The 16,346-nt window shown below is 32.7% G+C and overlaps 1 protein-coding gene across 2 annotated transcripts in view; it reads left to right on the top strand.

Moving 5' to 3' along the window:
- The window catches only part of LOC143251156 (uncharacterized), a 122,932-nt gene that overhangs the window by 90,634 nt on the left and 15,952 nt on the right, over nt 1-16,346 (top strand). For both annotated transcript variants that reach the window (XM_076502549.1, XM_076502550.1), the window contains exons 9-12: nt 2,992-3,241; nt 5,397-5,673; nt 6,926-7,229; nt 13,106-13,483. In XM_076502549.1, the coding sequence (XP_076358664.1) occupies nt 2,992-3,241; nt 5,397-5,673; nt 6,926-7,229; nt 13,106-13,483 (1,209 nt within the window). The remainder of the gene's footprint in view (nt 1-2,991; nt 3,242-5,396; nt 5,674-6,925; nt 7,230-13,105; nt 13,484-16,346) is intronic.

Raw genomic sequence — 16,346 nt, 5'->3', positions numbered from 1 at the left:
TGGGTGGCTCTTTTAGTCTTGTTTTCATATATACTGTAGTTATTGTTATGAGTTGTGACTCAAGTGTCAGTATTCGTTTACAGTGTAATGCATTGTTTAATTTTAAATTTTTATAATTTAATTTACATTTAACCTAACCCACAGATCATAATGGCTGAGAAAAGGAGTGATACGAATAGTGATTTAGCAGAAATTCCATGCAAGAAAGCAAACCTACTTAAGCCTAGTTATGAACAGAAATGTCAGTTGTCACAAAAATGGCTTAATGATCCTAAGTGTGGTTGTTATAGTCAAAGTTCAAAAAACTTAAGTCATTCTGTAAAGTATGCAGTTGTGACTTATCTGTACTATGTTTGAGAAACATCTTGACAGTAAAAAATATTAAAGCAAGTATCCAGACTTCTAAAGTAACTGATTTCTTATGACCTTCTACTTCTTCATATTGCATGCCTCAAGTGGCTTCTACTGAACTAAAGATGTGTACATTTGTGGCATAACATAATCTCCCATTTCAATACTAGACCATCTTCCAGGCTTTCTATCTAATGCATGTCCTGATTCTAAAATTGCTGAGGGAACTAAATATACAAGAATAAAAGGAATGTCTATTTTTTGTAATGTTGTTGGTGGGGAATACTTGGAAATTCTTATAGCACAATTAAAGAATATTAAATTTTCATTAATTATTAATGAAAGTACAGATGTATCTGCAAAACAGCAACTTGCTCTAATAGCTAGATTTTATGATAGCCATATTTAAAAAAACAGTTAATTTTTTAACTCTTCTGGAAATCAATTGCTGTATTGTCCAAGGCATTTACAATTCTATAGTAATTTTTAAAAAAAAAGCATGGAATTCCCTTTAAAAAATCTGGTAGGCTATGCAAGTGTAACAATGTGATCAAAAAGGAGGGGGGGGTTCATATTCTTCTAAAGCTGAAAGTACCATATCTCTTTGTACAAAGTTATGTTTGCCATTCAATGCATTTATGTGCATCCTATGCATGTTCTGAACTTCCAACTTCCTTAGAGGAGCTGACTAGAAAAATTTATTCATATTTGTCAAACAGCCCAAAGATATTGAATGTGCAGAATTTCAGGAATTTACTGACTGATACATAAAATATTTTACATCATTAGCTGTACTCGATGGTTGTCACTTCAGCAAGTGGTAGAAAGACAACTGAATTAATGGCATTAGAAGACTTGGATGACTTTAGTATCTACAATACTAGAAGGTTTACAGAACCCAGTTGTAAAAATGTACTTTGCATTTCTAACTTTTATTCTGACATATATAAATAAAATTAATTTCAAGCTGAGAGAATTCATAAGCTACGTGCCTCCATCAACAGTAGTATGAAAAGTATCCTTGGTAATTTTATTAAAAGAGAAGTACTAAAGGATGCAGATATATTGAAGGTTAACATTAATGATCCTTCAGTTTACCTTCCCTTAAGTGAAATATATCATGAGCAACAACTGGAAGTATCTTTCTAGAATATTCTTCCAAAATCCAGACAAAAGAACTTGAAGAATTTCAGCTTAAGACATTGAATTTTTATGTCAAACCAAGCAAGGGAATATACAAATGGTTTGCATAATCTGGTATATTCACATATTTTACAGCTGTTTGAAGCTTCAGATCCAGAAAATTTGTATCAAGGACAGCCACATTCAATTATTCCATTGGCCATAAAATTTCCTAATATTATTGAGGAAAATGAGTATTAAGATATCAACAGAGAATGGTGAGAGTCAACTCTACGAGAGAATGAATTTTAGAACCAGAGAAATACTGGTATTATATTTCTCAATACAAATGTGAAGATAAATTTCGTTTCCCAATTATCACCAAATTACTATCATTGCCTCATTCCTCAGCTGCAGCAGAAAGGCTGTTCTCTTTGGTAAATAATATAAATGTAAAAAATCATTCCCACCTAAGTACAGAAACACTAAATGCCTTATTATGTGGCAAAAATCTTTTAGAAAATATGACATAAAGAATGGCAACCATCTGAAAAATTGTGCAAAAAATGAGGGAAACTAAATTGTGTATCAACAAAGAAAAAAACAAAGTTTTTAATAAAATGTTTTTTATTTAACTTGATAAAATACAAGAATTTTCAGTAAATTTTAGAAAATGATTTGGTAAAATCCAAGAAAATCATCTGGCAACCCTGGTGTAGATAGTAGTCAGACATGGTTCAAAGGGCAATAAAACTTAATTATGAACAGACTTGTACTGTTATAAGTTTAAGTATACTTAAGATGGATTAACAAATGTAGTTTCATGTTAAAATTTGAAGTTATTCCAGAAAGAAAAAAAGTGTAATTTATTTTGATTTTTTGGTAGTTACAAGGTCAGTAAAGTTGACTGATATCATGTTGAGATAGGATAGAGAAAGTTTTACTCAAGAAAAAAGTTTGAAATGTATTTGGGAGGTTTCAGCAATTACACGGGAGAAATTTGATATTTTTGAAAGAAGGAAATATATTTTTAATCTTAACATGAATATGACATTGCACATGGACTGTTAAAAAACAAATATTTGCTATATTTGTGGAGAAATCTTTTAGTTTATTAAAATTATTTCACTAAAAATATTTTTTTGTAAGTGAAGGACTTAAAATATTAACTGAAAGACTGTCATATTTTGTGAAGACATGCATACTTTATTGAAACTTAGAAGTATGAAATCAATAAATACTTTATAAACAAGTATAAAGAGCTTACATGGTTGGTCAAATTGACCAAGCTGATGTTGAGAAAGTTAATATAGTTGCATACATCTGCAGTGACTTACTACACAAGCCTACTGTTAGTGTTTATTGGACATGTTTTGCTGTAGTCAGATATAGTTGTACTGATAAAATTTTATGCTCCTCTCCATGTGCATGTATTGACAAAAACCTTTTCTCGAGAAGTTAAAGATAAAGTGGCTTGCGGAAACTGTATGATTAAATTATACTTTTTTTTTTTCCCAGAAATTTTGTTCGGGGAAAGGGACTGTCACAGGTTAAAGATGTTCTTCTACAGTCAGATGAAAGAAGAAAGAAAGCCTTGGAGTATCAGCGTGCTATTGAAGCTCAGATGGAGGAAAAGAGAAGGAAACAGCATGAGGAGAAGAAGAGAAGGGTACTAGAGGAACAGGAGGAGGAAAAAAGGCTTGCCCAGGAACGAGCTAGACTACAAGAACAATATGAAGAAGAGCAGAAAAAGATAAAAACGAAAGAGGTTGTATTGAATGTAGTTCAATAAACTTTTTGTTGTTGTAACACTAGTCAGATAGTGACATTTAAAATGTTTCAAAATGGAGTCAGAGACCTCTTAGTTCACCAAGATTTAGTATATTTTCTCTCTCATTACAAAACTTTTTGATTAAGCTTGAAGGATTACAATAACTTGTTCTCTACAAATATGTATAAGAAAACATTTATATGGCAGCTGTCATTCCCAGTGTTTTTTGTTTTTTTAAGGAAATCCTAAGAAAACATTTATGATTTTCTATACCTTTCAAACTGCTTCCAACTATGCCAACTTTAAGAATGAACTTGTAGTTGGTTGAACAAAAATATATTTATTTGGCTAGTTATTATCTTGATGTTCACTTAACCCTCTCACTACAGCCAGGTGAAAGTGCACTTATCACGACTTTTTAGAATTACATTAAACTTTTCATTAACTTACTTTATTATCATTGTATATGAATAAACTTGACTTTAAACCATAATTTAAAAAAAATCAGATTTTAATATTACACAAGCTTTAAGTTGTTGATTTATATTTTTTTTTTAAATCGTCACTCTCTCTGTAGTATGAGAATTGTGGCATTTGCTACTTAGGTGTTCCATGTTCTCTAATATATTTACCATCGCTCTGCTAATTAACAAATTTAATTTAAATTGTTGAGTACAATATAGACATTATTCAGACAAAGAATAATTTTTATAACCTTCAGTCATATTTCTGTACAGAGCCATAAACTAAGAAATGAGATCCACTTGCCTCTCACAAAGTATCAAATGACATTTTTACAGTATTATTTACAACCAGTAGAAACATTTTAGTTTAACAAATAATGTATTACATTATGTTGTTTTTGTACAGGGTATTGTCTATTTTGTTGTTTCTCAGGGTTTTCACATCAACAAGCTTAGTTGAATTTTTAAAGGCTCTTATTGAATAGTTAAAAAAGTCAAGTAAATTATGATAGCCATAGGACCTTGTTTGCTCTGTGTGTAATAATATTCTATGTTCTTAGATACATAGAATTGATTAAGTAAAAATTATTTAATGTAGTAGTATTGTTAGTAACAAAGAAAAATGGCTTAAATTTGATAGACACTTAACAACAAAAACTAGAAAATCTATAAGTATTTTTTTTTACACATGTATTCGTTATTTATATTTATAAAAATAATCAAAATGTAAAAATCGGGAACTCGTGAGATTAGGTAAGATGTTAAAAAAATTTTGTGAGATCTGTTTGCGATCAGTCCACGCTACTGTATTTAATTAATTAAAATGAGTTGCACATTTGCCAAGTGATTTACAACTTGTGTGGTGAGATAATTAATTGGACGCGTAATAAAAGTAAGTGGAAACCGATGTTGACTCTTACAAGCTTTAAGCTGTTCAGGATAAACAGCTGTAGTTTTATATTACAATTTTCAGTCATTCTAAAATAAAAACTGAGTGATTTAGGTTTACAGTAGTTTTGAAGTTGGTCATATTTACCAAATAGGTATAGATTTAGGGTAGAGAGAGAGTAATGGCTAAAATATGAAGTTTTACTGAAAAAGTTTGACATTCGTTTAGGTTTTCAAGATTATGCAAATGAAATTTGACATTTTTAACCTTAACGTGAAGAATCATTTTGAACAGTCAACATGTTGACTCCATATATTCATGGAGAAATGTTTGGTAAAAATACTTAATTAAAGAAAATCTGATTCTCTGTGTACAGAAGACGTTTAATGTTTATGAAAGCCTCTAATTATTTTTAATGATACAACCAAGCAAAGGTTATAGAATAAAAACTTGGTTACTTTGTGGTTATGAACATGGTTGTATTGACCAAGTTTACAGTGAGAAAGTAGTGTAATTTGTTTTTATATATTTCATGGATTTTTTGTTTTTATTCCAAAGCCAATGTGATATTTTTATTCTACCTTCAAGAACTGGATTCAATTTATTATTCAGTTATATGTTAAATGATAAACTTTGGAAAGTAAAAAGTAACTCTCTGTAGAATAGTAAAATTGGTTTACAGAAAAACTAAATTATACTGTAGCTTGTCACTTGCAAATTGTATCGAATGTTACTAAACTTTTATTTGTATCACACATAATGTTTTGCAGTAATTTTGTTTGTTTGTTTTCCTTAATAGGAACAAGAAGAAAGAAAACGACAAGTCTTATTAAATGCTGTAAATCAGGCTCAAGCAGCAGCTGAAGCTGACAAGAAGGCTCGTAAAGCTCAGCGACTTGGCAGACAAAAGGTAGTGTCTGATAGTGAAGAAACAAATAGCCTCAATCATTATCAGGCACAGAATAACCATTCAAACAACCCAAAAGATGGAGCACTATCCGATTCTGAAGTGATTAGAAATTCAGACAGTCCCTTAAATGCATCAAGAAGTGAAATTGAAGACTCAACTGAGAAAAGTATATTCCTGTTCCATTAAATAGTCTCATTTCTTTTCATTGATTTATTTCACAAAGCATGGCAAAAGTATGCTTTGTTTATAAATATGAGAGAGAAACTCTTGTGAAATATTTTTCTAACAGTTATTGTTGCACTTTCTAAAGTGTATTAGATATTTTGGAATTACTAAATGATATAAGAAAAATAAGGAATTAAAATTCTCAGTACTGTTTTTACGGAAGAAGTAGAAACAGGAAAAGGAAAAATTAACTGCCTATCAGATATTTTTTGGATTTTCTCTTAAGTTACTGTTCCACTACTAAAGAGAGTAGAGAAAGCTTGTTTTTTTTCCAAAGGTTTTGTTTTTCTAGTTGATAGAAAAGCAAATAATTCTTTACAGTATGCAGTTTCATAATTTCTATAGAGTTAATAAGTCTGAGAAAACAATCTGCACCGTAGTTCTATTGAAAATTGTTAGCTAACTGATGGCTGATGTGCATTGATAAAAAAAAAAGATTAGGGTTATAGCTCAAAGAAGCTGTAATTTCATCCCACTCAGAAGCATGTTTTTTTAAGAGCCAAAACTATACCTTACATACACTGTCTAAAATGCTTTTGAAACAACTGATTTGATTCATTCAGTTGTTCATATTAAACTATGTACAGTGGCTGGATGATGATTATAAATATATTTTTGATATTAAAAGCATCTTATTCATTCATAATTTGCTTAGACTTTGCTGTGCAATAAAGACATATATAGATCTGAATTGTTTATTTAAAGTTTAAATTATTAATATACTCTTTCAATCTGAGTTGCCCCATTTTATTTATCCCACATTTGAGCATGATTATAATTATGTATGAGTTTTACAAATTCTAGAAGCAATAATTATTGGTAATAACTTATAATAAATTTCAATTTAGGTATTCTTTGTACTGGGAAAGAATAAAATTACTGTTGTCAAGAAGCTGTGTGTGTGTTATTAATTTTGAATTATTCATGTAACATTTCCTTTCAACATTTGTGGTAGAATATACACAGATTAATTAAATAATTTTGAGCTTTGTTTGGTAACTATGAGGATTGAATGTCTAGTATTGTTATTTTCGATGTACCTGTTTTTCTCAAAACTGTATTCTGTACATAATGCATAATTATTGTTTGTTTGATTGTTTCCTTAGAGGTCAAGAATTATCAGTTCATATTTGTTTTAATTGTTTCTTTGAGTATTATAAATGACTGAAATGTAACACCTTTCATATCACTAGCTCCAAGATACACCCAACAAATGGCTAGAGTACAGCCAGTCCAAACAGTTGAACATCAGTGGGTATCTGAGAACAACCTCACACAAGATACCTCTGGTTCTATCAATCGTGAATTTGCCGTACAAACAACCCATTCCACATCAGCAACTGTGGTCCATTCTCCTTATATTGAGAATCGAATTCTGACTCCTTCAAAACTTAGATTGAGAGCTAAGCAGGTACAACTTTTAGGACGTGAATTTGGGACCCAGACAGAAACGGACATTTCTGAAAAGTGGTTAACAGATAATGCTGATGCAGACAGGTTAGTCAAATCTGCTTTTTCCAAGGTTGAAAAAGGTCTAATATTAATATTTCTATGCAGCAAAAATTAAAAGGTTATAGATATTTTGATTAAAGGAAATGATGAATACAATTCCTATATCAAAGAATAACTTCAAGATTTGTTGAAGAGGGGGAGGTAATTGAAGTAAACTAAAAAAAAACTACAAAATTATTTTATTTGTAGGCATATTGTATCAGAATATAACCATAGAGAGATAAAATACTATCATAATTATCCATACCAACACAGGTCAGAGACCAAGTCATCACCTTTGTTGACTCACATTCAAACTTTTATTGAACTACTATTTTATGAACGTATGTGAGTATGTTTGATATCAAATTGAAGATTGTAGCTCAAATTTTAGTATTACACATTAGTTTATTTCTTAATTTAAAAGTAAATGTTAAAAATACAACCACCTAAATATCAGTTTTTGTGTTTTACATGATATGTTGAATGCAACATTGGTTCAGATTGGATGTTTGTGATGTCCAAATACAAAGTCTAGTTTTTTACAAATTAAATATAAAAATTACTGATATTGTCAACCTAGGATATAAGATAAGAACTTCCCACCTTTTTTTTTTTTCTGAGATATTAATGTATTTATTGAATCAACCAAACTGGCCCAACGTACCTCTTCATATTTTGAAAATACCTGCTTACGTACAGCTACTTCACCCAGAATGTTCTCCTAGTGATTTTCTCAGCAGTAAGTTAAGACATTAGTTAGGTTGCAATTGTATATTTTTTAGACCAAAATACAGCTTAATTATAAGCTTGATAAATTATAGTGAAATGCTGCAGTATTGATATAGTAATTTATGATTTTTGGTTATTTCAAAATGTATATATAAATTAATTAATCTTATAAGTTTAAAGTTTTAAACTTCTAACTAGTGTATTACTTTTTATTTTTTATACACTTTGAAAATTTGTGTGTATGTGCGTGTGTGTGTGTGTGAAGACAAAATATGTTTGTTTGCACCTTTACTCCTCCGAGTCTGTTGTGTCGGTTTTAGTTGAAATTCGTATGTAAATACATTTAACTATGGAGAATGTCCTAAGAGGTGAAAGTTGAACTTAACTTTCTTTCTATTTTGTAAAATCTATTGGTTTATCATTCCTACTCTATTGAGTCAATCTCAAACAGTTTTGACAGACTAAAGACTATGTTTAATATTCCAAATGGATTCAAGGTCAGAGTATGAATGTTGTTTGATTATTTCTCAAACAACCATGCTTTTCTCACAGTCAATCAGATATAGGGTGTACAAGGGTAGGATCACTTCAGATATTTGTTTGTTGGTGAATTGGAAGAAAACTGTATATGTTTATGAAGAAGTTTTGTTATAATCTGAAAATTTTCAAATAAAAGTTTATGTTAAAATTATTACTTTGAAATATATGATTGCTTGTAAACTTACAATGCTTTAATTGTTTAAACCTTCCCTGCAAATTGATAGGTATTTCAGCTTGCGTAGACTCAATACCAATCGTGATAAGTAACTTTGGGTCAATATTTTTAGTTAAATTTTTCTCTCAATTCTTTGCATGTAGCAAACATCTTATTAAGCTAGAGGTAGAAATTTCATAAACTTGTATTAATTCTTTTCATTAGATAGAGGTTACTTTGTATAGTATGTCTTCGGTATCATTCACCCTTATACGTTTCTCACAACAACTTGATCACCCCAGTTCAGTTAAAAACAAAAAAAGAAAAAAAATTAAAGTGTGAAATTTTTTTTACTGTGGCTTCAGTAAACATCAAACTAAATTACAGTAAATAATAACAACTACTGATTTTTTTACTGTGGCTTCAGTATACATCAAACTAAATTACAGTAAGTAATAACAACTACTGATTTTTTTACTGTGGCTTCAGTATACATCAAACTAAATTACAGTAAGTAATAACAACTACTGATTTTTTTACTGTGGCTTCAGTATACATCAAACTAAATTACAGTAAGTAATAACAACTAATGTTTTTTTTTACTGTGGCTTCAGTATACATCAAACTAAATTACAGTAAGTAATAACAACTAATGATTTTTCTGGTCGTACATTTGTTGTATAATTGATAAAACTCATTTGCCCCGTTTCTGATCTCATTAACCCCTGGATAAATCATTCATCCAGTTGAGAATATCTGACATTATACAATGATTCTCTCTACTATTTATACTATTTGACCCTAATTGTGTGTCATGCCTTCTTGGAGTGGGGTCACACTTATTTTAAAAATTTATACATTGGGAGAACTTGAAGATTTGTGTTTGGAATGATTACTGATTTAGTTGAGGATTGTGGGATACAGCATTAGGACCTTGACCTTTTCTAACATTGTCTGCATGACTCTCTCTATTGCATTTTTGATCTGTATACCTTGTGTAGATTTTTTACAACTAGTTAATATACCTACCTAAAGAAGCCAGCCAGTGAGTTGTATATTCATACTATTTATATTAATAACTATTTTCTGCATCAAATTTCTCTAACCTACATTTTGTGGATATCAGTGTATCCAATAATGACTGTAGTTATTAATTTTGTGTCATTGAAAAATAAACTAAGCTGTGATCTTGGTGCATTACTATTAATTTTGCATAGATAAACCTATTGAAAAACAGCTGTTATAATTACATTTTTTGTTATATCATGCACTGTACACATTTGAAAATATGATATAACTAATGTTGGTTGCTCCATAACATCAGACATTTTTATCTATCTTCACAGTTTTTTGGATACAAATGAAAAGAAGCCGTTGTAATTTTGGAGTATAAGCCACAGTTAAACTCAACACAATTGTTAATTACCACTATTCATATTTCATTAATATAATAACACATTTTATCTATCTACTATAAACAATGTAGTTTAATGTCTCATCCTGTACATTGTTCTATGTACAACAGTAATGTTTGTATGCTTGCTCATGAAGCCAACCTTGTTTTGTAGACTCGAATTATCATAATTGTTTTTATATATCTAAAATGAATTAACATGTGTCTTGTTTGATGTGATAAAGGTATAATGTTTAAGTAACAGCATAAATAAAGTTTTGTTTTCTGGTGTAATAGGTCATGTTTTCTTTATTTCTTAACAATATCTGTTTTTACTGCACAGCTCTTTAAAGTACATTGTCTAGGAGTGAAGAGAATTATTCTTGTCTATCATGTTTCTTACCTTCTTGAACATAACTGTGTGTCATGTTATTGTCTAGGAGTGAAGAGAATTATTCTTGTCTATCATGTTTCTTACCTTATTGAACATAATTGTATGTCATGTTACAATTGTGTTTTACTTGAACATAACTGTGTGTCATGTTACAATTGTCTTTTACTTGAACATAACTGTGTGTCATGTTACAATTGTGTTTTACTTGAACATAACTGTGTGTCATGTTACGATTGTGTCTTACTTGAACATAACTGTGTGTCATGTTACGATTGTGTCTTACTTGAACATAACTGTGTGTCATGTTACGATTGTGTCTTACTTGAACATAACTGTGTGTCATGTTACGATTGTGTCTTACTTGAACATAACTGTGTGTCATGTTACAATTGTGTCTTACTTGAACATAACTGTGTGTCATGTTACGATTGTGTCTTGAACATAACTGTGTGTCATGTTACGATTGTCTTACTTGAACATAACTGTGTGTCATGTTACGATTGTGTCTTACTTGAACATAACTGTGTGCCATGTTACGATTGTCTTACTTGAACATAACTGTGTGTCATGTTACGATTGTGTCTTACTTGAACATAACTGTGTGTCATGTTACGATTGTGATATTCTGTCAAAATAATTAAATAATTCCTATTTTCTATCAATGTTTTTGTTTACAATAATTTTCTTTGTAACACTTTGTGCACTGAAGCAGGTGTCGCTGATATACCTTAATGTTCTCCTTCTCACAGTGGAAATATTTAAAGTTGTATTATAAGTGTGAATGATGATAATGTTCAGTAAACAATGATTCCAACACGTACTTCCACTGAATGATGATAATGTTCAGTAAACAATGATTCCAACACGTACTTCCACTCACACCAGAGCTTATACTTAACCACTAAGGTTTTCTTTTTCTTTACTGCTGATTCACAAAATAATTTAGATCATTTAGTGAGTTGGACAAATAAATGATAAGTGGCTTTTCTTTATGATAAATATGAGGTATTGCATGTGGATTATCATAATTTGAATTATAATTATTATTTAATTATAATTTTGATATGTCATTAAAGAAAGGGATCTTGGTTTATCAATCTCTTAACCTGTGTAAGCAGTGTTCTGTTTCTGGTGGTAGGACAAATAGGACCTTAAGTTGTATCTACCGAAATATTGAATACGAGTCTAAAGATGTTATAATTTCATTGTATGGATCACTTGTTAGGCTGCATTTGGAGTACTGGGTTCTTTACCTTAGAAAAGACATTGAATTGTTGGAAAGGGTTCAGAGGAGGGTTACTAAAATATATCTGGATGAAGGGTTCTCATTTGAAAGGAGATTAATATCCTTATAATTGTTTTCTGTTGAAAAATGACGGATTGGAGGTGATCTGATTTAAAACTGTAAAAGAAAATGATAATGCATCAACTTTTTCCATACTTAACAACAAGGATTATAGAACTAGAGGACATAGATTTATGTAAGGCAGAAGGTTTTTTTCAGCTGAGACATTTTTATTTTTAAATAGGGTGGTTGGCCAGTGGAATGGGTTGCCTTTTGATGTTATGGAGGCAGTTAATTTGAATTATTTTAAGAGAAATCTTGATAGATATATGAATGATGACGGCTGACTTTAAGTTTTTTTTTAATAGTTTTGGTATGGCTTAGAGGATGGGACAGTTGAGATGGACCAACAGGTCTCTTTTTGTCCCTAAACGTTAAGTATTATTGTAAACACGTTTTTTTTTATTTAAGAAAATGATAACTTTTAGTGACTGGAATATTCTGCTACTAATACAGTATTTATTCTCTAAACCTAATAAGACTTACCTGATGTTTTTTCATATAATTGCCATAACTTTTAAACTAATAAAATTTAACTTAAACATTTTTGTAAACATGAAAGTCTAAAGAAACTAAAAACAAATACCCAGATCTCTGTTTTGTTCCTATATCTTGTAAACATTCCTAAATTCCAGTTCTTGTTTGGAGGAGCTACATCTGATTACATTTTTACAAAAACTGTAAATTTTTTTGTATGATAATGCAAGATGGATATCCAATGGTGTTTTAAACTTTGGTTGTAGCTGTTTCGAATAAGTGTCCTTAGTAATTACCAACCCTTTTAAGATTTTCCATCGTGTGATGGGAAAAAGAGGTCTGTCATAAGAAGTGGTTGAACTAAAAAAACAAATAGAGGAGGAAAAAGACTTGTTTAATTTATTCTCGAGGGTTGGTGGCATTCTTTGTTTTAGGAATTTTACAATCAATAAATGTATTGTTTATAGACAAGACCTCTTAGTTTTGTAGAAGTGCAATTGTTTTCTAGGATTTATCTTTGTAATTGATAAATTCATTACTTAGGGGCAAGACTTTAGTTTTGTAGAAATGTAAGTTAGAATATTTTTTACATTTCTTTGCACGTTACACTAAATGAATGGTACCAAAGGAAAATTATCAATTCTGAAATATTTTTGAGTAAAACATTGAAACGAAGTTAGAATTATAACTTGTACTTAAATTTTGAAACTTAATGTGCATAGGTACACTCAGCATATGAAAGATTTTTACTTGTCCTGAATGGGTTAATGTTGATATTAAATATTAGAATATACTTTTCATCTATTAAATTGTCAGAAACTTAGAAATTTTTGTTTGTTACACACAGCACTACCAGCTCAGAAGTGCATTCTTACCGAAAAAAATTTCATCGGGTACAACACAGTAAACCTACTAAAGCCTCTCGTAAAATCTTTGAGAGAAATTTTGATGATCCAAGGGACCGTCCAAAATGGAATGCTAACCAACCTGAGAAATCTTTTGTGAAAATGACTGAAAGAGACCCAAATTTCCACAGAAGAAAAAAAATGCAGGAGCTGAGAAAGCAACATTGGGAACGAGAAAGAGCTTATCAAGAGGCTATGGCTGAGGCAAGACGGTCTGTCATTTCAACTCGTAAAATAAAGAAAAATATGCACTTCAGTCAAGCTCCCTTAAGTTCAGAAGGGGAAGGAGGGCAAGAGAGTAGCTCGGACATTGATAATCGGTAATAAATGTGATCATTTCTGCACTGTCACTTTTCATTTTGTATTCTAATATCTGTTTGTTTTTCGGTGCATAAGAAAAACAAAAGCAATTAAAAGAAAATGTTATATCTACAACATGGTTTCTGCTCAGTAATTATAAATTTTTCTTATTATGTCTCAGGATGAGCTTGTGAATTCAAAACCTTTATGTATAGAAATTTTGTTGACACTGCAGTGAGGTTACTGATTGTTTACCATATCAGGTTTTAATGAAACCAATATAAAGTAATAGATTTCCTTGACGTGATCGTAAACCGAAGGGTTCGCCAGCCACTTCACCTACCCGTTCTTAAAAATGGCCACCTTGATACAATGGAACTGTCGAGGTTTACGTTCTAATCTGGATGATATCAAAATGCTGATTGCTTCCTACCATCCTGTTTGTCTTTCTTTACAAGAAACATTTCTCAAAACTGCTGATACTGTTTCCATTCGGCAGTTTTCTCTGTACAGAAATGACAGGTTGTGTGATGGTCGAGTACATGGAGGGGTGGCACTGTTGGTTGATCAACACGTGCCCACCCTGTCTTTGTCACTCAACACACCCTTGGAGGCTGTAGCCATCCGTGTTTCCTTGGGTCATACAATCACTGTTTGTTCTCTGAACCTGTCCCCTGGAAAGACATATGATCAATCAGATCTTGATGCTCTCGTTGAACAATTGCCATCTCCATTTCTAATCCTAGGGGATTTTAATGGACATCATCCCCTCTGGGGAAGTGTTATTATTGATGGGAGGGGCCGATCTGTAGAGCAGATGCTCTCTGATCACAATCTTTCTCTTTTCAATACTGGTTCTTCCACTTACTTTCATGCACCTAGTCAGTCCTTTACTGCTATTGATCTCTCAGTTTGCTCCCCTTCATTATTCTCCCATTTTTCATGGAGGGTTGACAATAATCCACTAGCCAGTGGTCATTTTCCTATACTTTTGAGAGAGACTGGCCGTGGTCGATGCCACCCTACCCATGTGCCCCAGTGAAAGCTGCATCAGGCAGACTGGTCCACTTTCACTGCTCTCGCAGAACTTGATCCTGCCATCGTAAATCAGCCATCAATAGACGACTGTGTAGCAGCGGTAACTGACTGTATTACACATGCAGCTGCTCAGTGTATTCCTAAAACCTCGACACGTTTTCCACGATATCCTCATCAGTGGTGGAATCCTGCTTGCCACTTAGCACAGAAGGCTCAAAAGCGGGCCTGGGATACTTTTCGTAGATATCCCACACTTTCAAACCGGGTTGCTTTCCAACGGGCCCGTGCACATGCTAGGTGGGAAAGACGTCAAAGCTAGAAGGAATCTTGGATTAAGTTCACAACCAGCATATCTTCTACCACCAGTTCCAAGATCATATGGGACAGGAATCGAAAGGTTAATGGGCACTACAATTCTGTCCCCCTCTCGATCCTACTCTCTGATGGTCAGAAGGTGACTGATGTTCGGAACATCGCTAACACTCTAGGTGAAAGCTTTTGGCGGGTATCTAGCAGTTCTGTTTGTTTCTCCACCTTCCTGGCCATCAAGACTCGGGCAGAGTGATCACCTCTTTCCTTTCGAACTGACTGTTTCTTTGACTATAATTGTCCCTTTACCCTGGTGGAACTAAAAATGGCCCTTCATCGGTCTGCCAGTACGTCTGTTTGACCTGATGATATTCATTATGACATGCTGCACCATCTATCTCCTGCTTCTCTTGATGTTCTTCTGATTGTTTTCAACCGGATCTGGCAGGAGAATGTTTTTCCTGATGCCTGGCGCCAGGCTATTATTTTACCTTTCTCTAAGCCAGGGAAAGATCCCAAGATTCCTTCAAACTACTGTCCAATTGCTTTGACGAGCTGTCTCTGTAAGACATTAGAAAGGATGGTTAATGCTCGTCTTGTTTGGTTCCTTGAATCAAACAACCTCCTCTCGCCCACCCAGTGTGGGTTCCGTCGACAGCACTCCACCACAGACCACCTAATTTGTCTTGAAACATCTATCAGAGAAGCCTTTCTCAACCGCCAACATCTTGTATCAATATTCTTTGACATAGAGAAGGCTTACGACACAATATGGAGGTATGGCGTTTTGCGAGACCTCCATACATATGGGTTACGTGGCCATCTACCAATGTTTATTAAAAAATTTTTAATGGACAGGAGATTCCAAGTTTGTGTGGGTTCGACACTTTCCCGTTCTTTTGTACAGGAACTTGGAGTCCCTCAAGGCTGTGTATTGAGTGTTACACTCTTCAGTATAAAGATAAATGCCATCACTGAACAACTCCCTCTCACTGTTGTGAATGGGCTGTATGTCGACGACTTTCACATCTCATGTCAGTCGTCAAACATGAGATATATTGAGTGGCAACTACAAACCGCCCTCAATTGTGTACGGAAGTGGACTCTGGCGAACGGCTTTAATTTCTCTCTCTCCAAAACTGTATGCATGCTCTTTTGCCGTCGACGGGGTATTCACCCTGATCCCGAACTTCATATCGGTGAAGTTTTGCTGCCAGTGGTCCCGGAGACCAAGTTCTTGGGGCAGATCGCTGTTCAATGTTAAAGGTATATCGTGCTCTTATTAGATCGAAACTCGATTATGGATCAGTGGTCTATGGCTCTGCCAGACCCTCGCCTTAAAGATGCTGGACCCCATTCATCACCAAGGACTTGACTCTGCACTGGGGCTTTCCGTGCCTCTCCAGTTCAAAGTATATACATTGAATCTCATGAACCTTCTCTACATCTTCGCCGTTTGCAACTATCTTTACAATATACTTCGAAACTTCATTCCTTACGAAAGCATCCCACCTGGAAATGTGTTTTCCTTCCTCG

The sequence above is a fragment of the Tachypleus tridentatus genome, chromosome 5 (assembly GCF_004210375.1).
Source record: "Tachypleus tridentatus isolate NWPU-2018 chromosome 5, ASM421037v1, whole genome shotgun sequence".
NCBI classification, from domain to species: Eukaryota; Metazoa; Arthropoda; class Merostomata; order Xiphosura; family Limulidae; genus Tachypleus; species Tachypleus tridentatus.
Note: the sequence above shows the minus strand (reverse complement) of the source record. Positions and strands in the feature narration are given on the sequence as shown.